This window comes from Peromyscus maniculatus, chromosome 5 (assembly GCF_049852395.1).
Source record: "Peromyscus maniculatus bairdii isolate BWxNUB_F1_BW_parent chromosome 5, HU_Pman_BW_mat_3.1, whole genome shotgun sequence".
NCBI classification, from domain to species: Eukaryota; Metazoa; Chordata; class Mammalia; order Rodentia; family Cricetidae; genus Peromyscus; species Peromyscus maniculatus.
The window spans coordinates 97,948,415-97,961,429 of NC_134856.1; the positions used below are offsets into that span (position 1 = coordinate 97,948,415).

Below are 13,015 nucleotides of genomic sequence, written 5' to 3' on the forward strand. Positions count from 1 at the left end.
TCTGCAAATACAGATATTGTGACAGAGCCTAGAAAGTTGTGCTTTTTTTCATTAGATTCTAAACTGGTTTGTGATCTGGAGCTGAGCAGTCCTACTGCAGCCCTCCCTAGGCACGGTGTTAATGGCAGCCGGGCCGGCCTGGCCACTCCTGACTTATCAAAGGCATCTTGGTGGTTTGCAGTACCCAGATCTTGGCACCCAGAGAAGAGATCATCTGTTCTGGCTTATAATAAACCACAAAGGCTGAGAAATCATCCATCTGTCTGTCAACCCTGCTGCCTAGTAGTTCCAGTAAATTTTAGAGCATATTTATTTCAGCTACCTGGTTTCACTAGTGAAAAGTAAGCTCCAGTGAGAGCTATAAAGGTGTGCTGAAAATCTCAAACTCCTAGGTACCCATGGGCAAGGAAGACGGTGGTGCTAAGGAACGTCTATAGAAATACTGAGCCTTTATTCATCTTCACTGACACTTTTTAAAATATACCTATCTTGTTCAGCATTCTGCATACAGTAAATTCTATTGAATTGCATGTATATAAAAAGCAAGGTCCTTTTCTGCTTTGTGAGGTATTATTCTTTAGTCATCTTGACTCCTAATCAGGTACTCCATTTTTAAGCCCAGAATCTGATGTCATCTACAGTTTGAAGTGTCAGTGGCCTCTTCCTGAGTTTCCTTCCTTAGGCCTGCTGGATAGTTCAGGCCCCTGAGAAACTAAAAAATGTGTATAAAGGTTAATGCAGAGACTGTTGACGTTTTAATTATACCTGAAGTGGGGGTCTTTGGGTTCTGTTTCTTTAATGAGTAGAATAAGGTAGTTACACTTAGTAATACCCATTCACCCAAAGGAGGGGGAGGTGTTAAATCATTGTGGGTTTTGATGAATGGCTTGTACACCGAAAAATAAATTGGACAAACTGGCATAGAGCTCAGTGAACATGAAATCAGCTATTAGAAGAAAGCTTGTGAACAAATTCTGAGGTAGATATGCATCTTTTGATTAATGCCCTATCAATCATCCACACAGCTACCTTAGGTGAGTCTTACTGTAATCATTCATGGTTGCTCACAGAAATACCGGCAGGAACTCTAGCACTGCAGAAACAGAATATTACTACTGATTCTTCTAACTTACTGTGACCAATCACTGTTTTTACCATGTTTCTGCTTTCCTTTATTAAGGAAATACAATGTGAAATGAAAGGAGAGTTCCTCAAAGCCTGGTGGATTTCTCCAAGGGTATTCTTAATGGTATTCAGTCTTAAATGGGCAGGCTATTGTAAAGGAAAACTCTCTGTAGGAATAATAGTAATGAATTCCCATTGAAGCCGCCCTTTTATGGGTTATAGTCAAATAGACAAAAATGTAAAGTCACGTTAATGAAGGGAGTATATCTCTGATTATTACTTAAAGTTGTTGAAATGGTTTGAATTTTGTTATTGTAATTATTTTATTCTCAGTTAATGTGCTTAGCAGCAATAGTAATTAACCCACCAGATTGGAAATTTGCATGAGTTCTACCGCTAATATTATGAGAAACTCTGGTTCTTTCTGGCTAACATTACAGTTGTTTGAGTGTGTGCTTTTACGCATGTGTGCATGTGCATAAATTTATTATCAGATTATTTTTTTATACAGGAGGTTTCCATGTAGGAAATTATTAGTTCTCCATGCATTTTTAAGCCCCTGGAAAAGTCCTCCAGAGTCTGCTGTTGCTTTTAGAGGATTTGATTCCTAAACTGTGCTCACACAAAGAAACCTCTGGCCGCTGGCCATCGGCTGGTGGGTCCTGAGGTATAAGTATCACTGACTGTGGCCTGGGATATAGGTGGCAAAATAAAGTGGTGACAGACATTAGCATTCATAATGGGCTATAATAGACACTTAATGCCATTTTGCTGGAGGAGGGAGCTATGCTCTCCCATTGGAATATTCCCCCATCAAAGCCCATTGATCACTGATTTCAGTGGGGAGAGGTTAATCCATCAGCTTCTGTAACCAGACGGCACTGATGGAAATTCTTTAGGTGGCATTCTGGATGAACCAAGCTTTCCATCTTTACAAACAAATGAGTGATATGACAAGCATGGTGTTCAAAACACATTTAACCAATTGATTTTCTTTCCTCTTGTAATAAGATCTGGAGACATATGAAAGCGATCGGTGTGAGCTAAGATTAAAGGAATTGCTCCATGCACAGGAACAAGCGGAACCCAGAGCACATAAAAGTACTATAAAGCATATAGTCACCCATTCTCTTTTTTATATAAAGTTTGTTATTGCAATAAATAGTTATTATTGAGCCAGTGCCCCTTATTTCCACTTTCTAGAATCTTCCATCAGGGCTGTGATGTGGGGAAGATGTGCATACATGTCTGCTCCTAGAGTTCTGCCTTTTCTTGGATGTGTTCGTGACACTTGGCAGTAATTGTTTCTAACTTCTCATCGCAAGAGACAGACCTGGTGTGATTTGAATGGCTTCAGTTAAAGCTATAAATATTCTTAGTTTGTGATATTTTCTGATGTCAGCGTAAGTGATACTTTTCCTTCTTATCTTCCCGCACAGCCCTGCCCTGAGCTTCACCTACCCCTCTGCCCCTGTGTCTCTCCATATGCATCAGCAGATCCTAAGCCGACAGCAAAGCTTAGGCTCAGCATTTGGACACAGCCCTCCACTCATCCACCCTGCTCCAACGTTTCCAACACAGAGACCTATCCCTGGAATCCCGACGGTTCTGAACCCTGTCCAGGTCAGCTCTGGCCCTTCTGAGTCCTCACAGGTGAGAGACACAGCTTTGTTTCATCTTGGTCCACCGAATCCTTGTCACCACACTGGCTGTTAATGCCATAGAGTTCATCATTGTCCAGGCTTCACTTGGATATCTTGTCTTCTTTCTCCAAAGGAGTATTCAGTTTTGATGAATGGGAACGAGGACATCTTACATCAGAGCCATTTGCTTATGATTTAAAAGTAGGTTGCCTGATAAGGCCCTACTCCAACAGTCTATAAACTACATCTTCTGTTGGTAGTCCATATGTGTGAACTCTCAGCCACTGTCCATTCCCTGCACTATAACCAGGCTACGCCTTAGCAGTGCATGATACTCTAGAGTAAACATAAACCTCCAGTCTCTCTATTCTTTGTGCCACCCTGGTGTGATTGAAAGAAGAATCTAGAAGCTATAATTGAAGAACTCTGCTAATTTGTGTTGATCTCCCACCCCAACTTTTTGGAAATAACTCTAGCTTGTTAAAGTCTAGGGCTCTCTTGCTCTGTTCTTCAAGCTTTTAAAAGCCACAAGCAGTTGCTACTCGTGAGTCAAAAGTGAAGAATGTTCCACAAAGGCATTATCTAGCTTTGGTCACATCATCTGGACTCTCCTATGGGTGACGGGCATTATCAGAATCATTGCCCTATTATGGAATAAGCTTGTTTGTTTTTAGTAACATTTTCACTTAGGCTGTAGTTATTAATCAAACCTAATTTTTCCCTTGCCCCTGCAAATATGGCCTGCAGAACAAGCCCACCAGTGAGTCTGCAGTGAGCAGCACCGGCGATCCTATGCATAATAAGCGGTCCAAGATCAAACCCGATGAAGACCTCCCCAGCCCAGGGTCAAGGGGACAGCAGGTAAGACACCTAGGCTTGAAAACCAGCTATTACGACTCTCATAGTGACTTTGGGTCAGTTCCCCCTCCTCAGACTCATACTCAACATTTTCTTGCCTACTGTATTCTTAACATTGGCCATGTGTTTGAAAACGAGCTAGTTAGGGATTAATTGAATTCATTTCTCTAGTTCAAAAATAAATACCGACAAGGAAGGAAGTTGTGTGAGGTACATGTTCTTGATAGGTGAGACAGCCTAGAAGTTGAACTCACCACAGTCCATCTGTCACTGACCATAGGGATGACTGGGCTTCTCATCCCTGACCTTGGGCCAAAATTACTGAGCTTCTGACCCCATGCTTAAGCTGAGGCAGAGCTTATGATGTCTCCTTCGTTGATCAAGTTCTCCACTTTTCTTATTTTGCTGCTTCTTACAGGGCTCAGAGAACCAAGAGAGACTGAAGCACAGCCAGATAGATTCTGGACTGTTATTGCTGATCACATCGGTCTGGTTCCACTGAAGAATATATAGGCTATATCCAAACTGCCATGTCATATGCTCTTGAGCCAGACATGATGAGCTTAATCAGTGCCGTTTTCCCCAAATCAGAACTAAATGAGAGTCTACAGGTCCATAGAATCTGAACCTTGCCATCATCAGTCTGCTTCAACCCAAGCCTTACTGAAGTGAGGCTCAGACTTCCTCAGTGAGAACTTAAAAGGTGGAATAAGGTTGTGTGATAGGGCATTCTGAAACCATCCTTTTCTAGACAACAAACAGCCTTGCTGATTACACCGTGATGTGTACATAAACAGTTTATCATATAACCCTAGATCAGGACTCGAATCTACACATCTAGATATTGCCTAGAATTCTGGAGATTCTTTGAATTGCATTTACTGTGAAGCTTTCATAGTGGACTAGAAAAGTCTGTGTCCAGAGCATCAGGCAATGTCTTTCCCTGGCCTCAACTGTGAGGGAGACCAGCATCTCTCTGAAGGCGAAACCGAGAAGGCATGATCCCCGAAAGAAAAGTCCACAAAGTGCATCTTACATTAGGGAAAATACTAAAAGTATCCGAAAGCCATCTCTCTGCATTATAAGATATAACAATAAACAAACGTATTGAAGGGAATGAAAACAACCAAACAAAATTGGTCCGGTTTGGAGGAGGGTAAATACTTGCTACTTTTGTGGGTTCTGTTGTTTGCTTTTTGCCTCAAAATTTATTTTTTATTCTTGTTTTTTGTTTTGTTTCTTAAGATATCAGTTTGGTTTATATTCCAGGAGCAGGGCCTGGTTTTCAGCTCTTTGTCTTTGTTATAATTGGGCTACTGTCTTACATCATAAGTTAAAACAATCTCAGAAGGTATATTTAGGATATCAGGAAAAAAAATACATAGGAATGCTAGACTTCTTCCTTCCACAAGACCCAGCTAGCAGTCCTGGCTTCCTTTTATTTTCCTGAAAAGTTGAGTTGACAGGGAAACAGATCTAAATCCGGTGTCTGCTTTCTTGGTTCTCCCTTCCCACCATCCCTCATTTTCCCTCTCTGCTTCTTGCCTTCCCCCACAACAGGAACAGCCTGAAGGAACAACCCTAGTCAAGGAGGAAGGGGACAAAGATGAAAGCAAGCAGGAGCCTGAAGTCATCTACGAGACAAACTGCCACTGGGAAGGCTGCACCAGAGAGTTCGACACCCAGGATCAGCTTGTGCATGTAAGTGACTGGTGTTGGACGCGGCTCCCCAACTCGGTGACCTTTGCATGAGGTCAGCTTCTCTGACCCTGCACGGAGTCAAGTTTCGTAGCTGGCAGCACTGAAAACTGGAGAGGGCTTTATGATTTTTCTGAGAATAAAGAAAACTCTGAGCCATGGTGCTTGACCTGTTCAGTCAGCTAAAGCTTAGTGTAAAATTCAATAAAGTCTTCAATAGAGAGTGTAATGACTCTGATCCTGTAAGCCAGAAAACACTATTTTGAGTTAGAGGCTTTGATGGTTATTGAGTAATAGTAAGCTGGACATGAATTATTATTAACCTTTTAACTAAGTTTGATTCCCCTTCCAAGACCCAGTAACAATATAAAAAATTACAGAAACAGATGGTTCCTTTTTTTCCTTTTGCAGACTTCAAAGTTTAAAGAGCCTCCTATTATTGTATGTAGCAATTGGTGCTTTAGTTTTGATCCAAAGGCAACATTGTGGGTTAAAATTGCATGGAAAAGAATTGTGTCTAATGTTGAAAACTCCACAGTAGTCACATTGGGGTACCTTTCCTTTTCTTGCCAAAGCAAGGCCAGATGTCTTTGACTGACTTTCTAGTGTTGTTTCAGATAACCTGGTATACTCCCAGCTCCTTTGCCAAGGCTTCATGCTTGGCATTGTCTCAAAGGCCAGTAGAGCCTTCTTGAGAAATGGGACCAAAAACACCTGACAGGGAACTGCATTTAGAGTGTCTGGAATATGAAGGCTCAGATGATTTCTCTATATCCCGTTAAGGCACTAAGGATGATTTTACCAAATAGGACAGTTTCTTGTGCTCCTGCTGTGCTACAAAGTCTGACCACGCATCCTTGGAGTGCTCCCTCCTTTCTCTTGAGCACATGCATGAAAGAGACACTAATGCTCATCTATTGTTTTACAGTATCTTTGCCTTGTGGATGACCTGTGCTTATTGTAGCCTTCTTCTGTTTTGACTAAACATTAAAATTACAGAATCTCTGTGCTTTCTATGTTGTATGAGCTTTTCAATTGTTGTTTTTGCAGCTTAGATTGTTCTGTGTCATGTATCCTGCACAGTTACCTAGTAGAGTTAAGTTCAGCACTGCAGATTATGAGAAACACGATATACAGAATGTTAGGTTTCACATGTCACCATCAGGACCTCCTCTCCCCTTTTCTTTTTAAATTATATCACTCTGTGTTTGTATAAGTATTTGTATTTGTAATTCTATAAGTAGAATTAGAGATTTCTCAAGTACAGCCAAAAAGTAAGTCGAATGTTTTTAATTAAGGTATATTTTCTGATTTTTCCACACATGTAATTTTTTCCTCTTTTATTCAAGTATTAATTTTAAACTAAGTCTGTCTTAATGACTCTTTCGTGCTGACTTCTTTAGTGGAAAGCACAAAGGCCTTGTTACACTAAGAGGGGAGAAGTTAGAATTTTTTTTTTTTCATGAGGAATTATTCTCAAAGAGTAGTCTATGCCGGGAGCATTCCCAGGACGGATGAGGGGGTATGACAGGGCTTTAACCTTTTCACTGCCTCACTCATGTAAGGCTGGCATGGGCTTGGGTGTTTCCCTTTTTATGTTGTAAAGGCGGTGATTGTTGTAGGTATTTTATGTAATCTTGATGCCAGGATTCCCCTGATGGCCTCATGGGTCGGAATAGTTTTAAGAGAAGGCTACTGAAGCTGCAGCTTGAATGGCCATAGTATTTATGGCTACATGGAACCTATCTTCATGTGCCATGACTGCACACACACATACACACTCAACTCTAAATCAGATAGAAGAGACTGGTGTCAGGATTTAGTCAGATTCCAGTGTGTTACCTTTATGATAATAATTTTAGTCAAAGCTAAATTATAAGAGTAAACAAACTGAGTCACGTGAATTTAAAGTTACAACTTACAACACAAAACCTCCTGTTCAGGTCACTTATATCCCATCTAAAGTGCCGCAATTCCACATTTCCATTCCCTTTTCGTTGCCCTTACACATGTATACGTTCCTGCTCTGTGTGATACTCGAAGCATTAGTGGTGGCCCAGTGCAGAATAGGGGCTTTATATTTTATTGATTAAAGTAACAGGTACCTCAAGTCTACCTAATTACTTTGGTGACAGATGGAATATACACCAGTTGCAAAGCCCGTTTTTTAGGGACAGAGGGGGGCATTAACCATTTTGGTTCTTGCCAGTTTCCTTGGAGAGCAGACATTTTCTGATTAGTTGGATTTTCGTGCCACATACAACCAAGCGGCAAGGTGTTAAACCATTCTGTTGCTCTGCCTTATTTATAGCCATGACCCATTCTTTCCCCCCTCTTACAGTTAATAGAAAGATTCATGATTCTTCATGGTTGTCTATCTAGTGTCTGACAGTCCCGACTGCCTGCTAAAGCAAGTCACTATCTATAATTGATATCCTGCCGTGGAATAGGGTGCTGGCTGCAATTGAAGGGCTTTGCTGAAAGCCCTTAAATCCTGACAACTTCTCCCCTTGTTCTGCTTCAGTCGCTGAGCTGCAAGGTTGGAATTCCAGAGCTATTTGAACTTGGTGCAAAAGAGAGACATGTGTTTCACATTAGCAAATCGCAAAGTTGAAGAAGAGAATTAGGAACCGGCCGACTTGGCCAGCCGTAGTCTCGCTTCCCGTGCAGTGCACTCCATGTTCTAGGGACCAGATTACCTCGCCCATTACTGTCTGAGCAGATAGACAGAATATTGCCTTTTCCTCTTCTGCCCTTTTATTTCAAGCCCCCTTCCTCTCCCAAATGGATGTTATTCTAGCTGTGCTGCTGTGGGATCTGTTATCACAGCGAGGTGTAATTAATTTCACTTCTCAGCAAGATGATTAGAGCTGGGCCTGGTGGCTTTCCAGCTAGTATTAAATTCGAGATAAATTTACTTTTATTACCAGAAGCTAGGAAAATAGACTGGTATTTTTGTTCATTGAGTTTTTGTAATATTATGTCCCTTTCTTGGGGTCAGTTAATAGAAAGCAACAAAAGCACAAGAAGAATATGTAGTAAAAAGTTAATTACAAGTACTTTTGACTGATTGAATTTCTCATTGATTTGACAAGATCGAAGCCATGACTTGTAAAAGGCACATATTCTAATGTTTCAGGGTAAGTTAAGCCCACATTTCTCTTCAGTTTTGAATTAGCCAGACTCTGCTATTGTGCATTACATTCCAAAGAAGCCACATTTTCAGTGTATATGTGTTTCTGAAGTTGGGCAGCGTCAGTTCTCAGTGTTTGCACTTGCTTTTGCTGTTCCTTGCTTACTTGACGTAGCTTGTGTTGGGGGAAGAGGCTCAGCCTGGCTTCCAGACTTTACTGAGCTCTGCTTCTTTCTTTGAATTTTGTTCTAGAAGTAAGTTCTTTTTTACTTTGGTGGTGGAGACATTTGAAATTCTCATAGCAGAAAGTTCAAGGTCATCTCATGGTCTCTAAACCTGCCCATTTCAGTGGCAAATGAGAGTCTCCACCAACGCACTGTGAGGCTATTTATAAAGAAAAAAGGGGAATAAATGTGAAAATTGTGTATTTCAGGGTGGTGTTGCCACATGGCCACCTATGCTTGAAAACACCCTTGTTGAGATCTGAATGAAGAAAAACGATGTAATCACTGTACCTCTTGTCCACCTGTTATGTGACGCCACTCATCGCCCTCAGTTTGAACAGCTCAACTCTCTAGTCCTGTTTAGTAATTAATACTTACAAGATCTCTCCCAATAGTCTGCAGAGAGTATAAGTATTTCTTAGCAGTTTTATTCTTCAATGTAATCCTAAACAGTGTAACCTAGGAGAAAGATTCCTTGGCAACTACAAATGGTGATGGTGTCTTAAGACAACATCAGAGATTGTGAGATGTATTTATGATGACATCCAATTTCAACTGGGTGGCGTTTAAATAAATGTAATCCTCCGTTTGGATCTTTTCAGCATGGTGTCAATTTTTTTCTTTTTGTTGAGTGATTAGCCACCTACCTGGATTATAAATGCTTTCATATGCTGCAAATTTTGATTTTCAAAAGCATGGTGAAGTTCCCTTATAATAATCACTTTTGCTGCCAGTTGGAAACATTCTGTACATTTGCAGCATAAAAATCAAGGGCTTTCATTTTAGTATCAGAGGATTGGATGTAAGAAAGGTCATCTAACTTGGGAAGAATTGTATCTGTAAAAACAGAGGAAAGTTTTGATGTGAACATATTGTTTTCATATTAATACTATAATCCTAAATTTGCATTTTATGCTTTCTGCCTAATTTTTATCACTGTTCTAGAGTTGAATTATACATCCTTATGTAAGAGAGAATTGGGTTTAAGATGTGAGAATAGTCTTAGACATTAGTCAGAGATTAGCTTCATGTGTACAAAAAACTCTAAAATGAACAAGTAAAGATTTTGATCTAGTAAAGATTTTGATCTAATTTCTTTCTACATGGAGTTGCTAGTTAATTTTCTTGCTCTAATTATTTGGAAACATGGCATGTGAAATACAAACTAAAAAACTACAAACTTCAAAGTCACTATGTAATGATTTTGCCTTGAGGGTCATATTCTTTGTGAAGTTGCTGACTAAATTTCACCTGCAGAAAGCATTTCCATGAAAATATATCCAAGAGATTGGTCTGAAAGGTCAAGGGACAAGGGCTTTGTGGCTCACTGCTAAAGCACCCCTCAGGCCCAGCTAGATTCTGAGTGGCAGCCTCATCCCTGCCCTGACTCTCGGGATGCCCTCCCAGGCACCATTTGACCCTTTCAGACATTATTTTCTCACTTATCAGACTGTGAAAGAGTCGTGAAAATAAATACTGTCCCCGATATCCAAGGCCAAGCAGAGATCACATACAGTGGGCCTAGTGAGAAACAGACATCAGGTCTAAATGAGGCAATTCCAACTTGTGTTTGTTTTTTGAAGATTGGGTTGGGGAGGAAAATGGTGTGCTGATACTGTTGGTCTTTGGGGATTCTGTGTCAGGTCTAAGACTTATTTTATGTTGGTCGTTGCTAGACTGGGAAGTAGGTTTGACTGGAGCCAGTCAAATGCTGTATGGGCTAGAGAGAGACGTAGACTTACTACCCTGTCCCTGCACTGGTGTGGGCACAGTTGAAAATGAGCACTTAGACTCTTAAGGAATGGTCAACTCAATTGGCCGAAGTAGATAAGGGAACATAAAATTTTTAGCTTCCCTTCTTGTAAAAATCATCCTCAATATAATGTTGGTGATTCTTCTTACAAAAGAGAACAATATAAGGCTAGTTAGAGGTACTTATAACCATGCAGGCTGCTTTAGATTGCTTTAGATTGATATCCCTGTAGGTATATCAGCATGAAATCAATATTTAGAAGTTGGTGCCCAGACCTCCAGTTCACAGAGCCTCCTCAGAGACCATGAGAGGCCTCTGGGCCCCTCTTCCCTCTTGCTTGTGTGATGCTGACCTTTAGAGGTTCTGTGTATGTTCAGTGTCCTGGAATGCTTTTGAAGACTCTCTGTAGGGTACCACTAAACCAGAGTGCCTCATCCTCAGCTCTGGAGTAGATCATTCTCTGTTGTAGACACTGTCTTACATGCTATAAGATGTTGAAAAGCATTCTTCCCATTGAGTGTCTGTAGCACCTCATCCCTCACCGGGATAACCAGAATTGTCTACACATATAATCAGCTGTACCCTGGAAGGCAAAATGGCCTCTATTTGTCCCCCAAACTGTTCCACTTCCAGTGGTGATTAAAAAAAAGTCCCTCCTACTTTGTAATGCTCTGTTTAAAAAGTAAAGATGGCCTGACCTGTTTTGAAAATTCATCTTCAACCAAAAAACCAAATCTGTGTGTGGGCAAGTAGTGAGCAAGGTAAGGGTTCCTATGTAGATAATGGCAGAGCTTCTTGGAAATTACCCTTGCTGAGGTTGGTCACTCAGTAGTTCTCAGGAAGATCCACTGCCAGCCAAGCCTCTCTTCTCTGTTGGGGGAAAAATGCCAGCATTTTTTATGCAGACCCAAGGAAGTGGCTCAGACTCCAGCCTCTGAAATCACAGAAAGTGGGGTTGGAGATTATGTGCCTGCTTTGACATAAACCAGTTCCAGGAGCAGGAAGCTGTTCCTAATGTAAAGACTTTGAAGATTCAGGGACATTTATGTTTTTCTGAGCTTAGCCAAATGCTGCCATGGATGAATTATTTTTTCTACAACAATTAATGTCAGCAGGAAAATGTATAAGAGCCTTATCCTCAAAAGACTATGTATAGGCCAAGGCCTTAAGCAAAAGCCAGCCTATTCCACCCTCCTTGCCTAGTCACCAGAGATAAGTTCTGAGAACCCCAGATAGTGTGGTGGAGATTGTTCCTAAAGCTGCCCCAAACAGGTTTATCCCATTACCTACAACTTCAGTTTCCATTTCTCATCTGTGAAGTGGTGATAGTATTTAACCCATTTTATTGTTTTTAAGTTTGAGTTTGTTTGGGAGGTTAGGATAAAGTAGGATAATTCAAGTACCGTGGGTAGAAGGTTTTGTTTTGACAAGGAAAACTGAATCTATTGGAAACTAAGTTAATAAACTCAAGTAAAGTGAATGATAAGACAAAGGAAACTTTTGACTTTTGTTTCATTAAAGAGAAATAGTAAGTAGTCCATTGATTTGGTAGCACATGCTTCCTGCGTAGGCTGCTGATCCACTACCTGGTGTCTACTCTGCAAACTGTAGACATAGTCCCTAGTAGGAAAAGCTACATGAGTGTCAGACCTGAAATGCTGGGACTGAGGGCATGCTAGAGAGCCAGACCTGACACACTCATCTTGGTGTCTATATTTTCAGGTAAGGAGCCTTGGGGCAGGTTGTTTTGAAGTATTACTGATATACAGTCATGATAAATGTAAAACAAGGTAAAGATGCTGAGGAAGAAATGGCAGGTCTTAATGGGGACTGGGTATACACATTGTCTTGAACAAACAAGTAGACTCAAACGGAAAAAACTGAGTAGCAAGCATCAGTCTTCATGAAGAGTAGAGGGGGGACCAAGGAACAAGGGGATGGGACTGCAGGGCTTCTTTTATTTCGGATGGAGTAATAAGGGGGAGTCGCTTTCATCTCAGAGATTTTTAGGGAGTCTTCAGTTGAGCTTAGCTCTGCAGAGCCCTGGAAGCTGTGAGTCACCCAGCATTGAAGAAGGCAGGGTTGTCATAGGACAGAGTCAGAAGTGAGGCCCACAATGCAGACTATTTTAAATTCTTTATAAAAACTTACGGGACAGTTTCGCGGTATTTCACAGTTGCAAGCAGTGAATATGGTTATTCGCTGCTTGGCTCTTGGAAAAGAATCATGTGGAAGTTGGTTTTGCATTTGGACTGAGTTCTTATCTTTGACGTGCTAATTACCTAAGGGTCTCGAGATTCTGGGATTTTTTTTAATTGGTTTATTAAGGGTTGGAAGAGTGAATGATTGTTGATAAAACTTGAGCAGCTGCCTACTGTAGGGATAGTCACATTTTTGTGCCAGTAGGGGTTTATGGATACATTTCATTTTTCATTGTTTCTTTTCTTGGTATGCCTTATTTTCTAGTCTAAGCTTATATAACCTTGAGTTCTGAGAATATCTTATGTTATCACACAGGCTTCTGTTGATGTCTCTTAAGGACACTCACCATCTCTGGCTACCCCATCTTGGTTTTTGGTTG

At 40.9% G+C, this 13,015-nt stretch overlaps 1 protein-coding gene across 2 annotated transcripts in view; it reads left to right on the forward strand.

The window, feature by feature from the left end:
• Gli3 (GLI family zinc finger 3) overlaps positions 1-13,015 on the forward strand; it is a 265,800-nt gene that overhangs the window by 191,978 nt on the left and 60,807 nt on the right. For both annotated transcript variants that reach the window (XM_076572945.1, XM_015998713.3), the window contains 3 exons: positions 2,565-2,778; positions 3,516-3,629; positions 5,187-5,327. In XM_076572945.1, the coding sequence (XP_076429060.1) occupies positions 2,565-2,778; positions 3,516-3,629; positions 5,187-5,327 (469 nt within the window). The remainder of the gene's footprint in view (positions 1-2,564; positions 2,779-3,515; positions 3,630-5,186; positions 5,328-13,015) is intronic.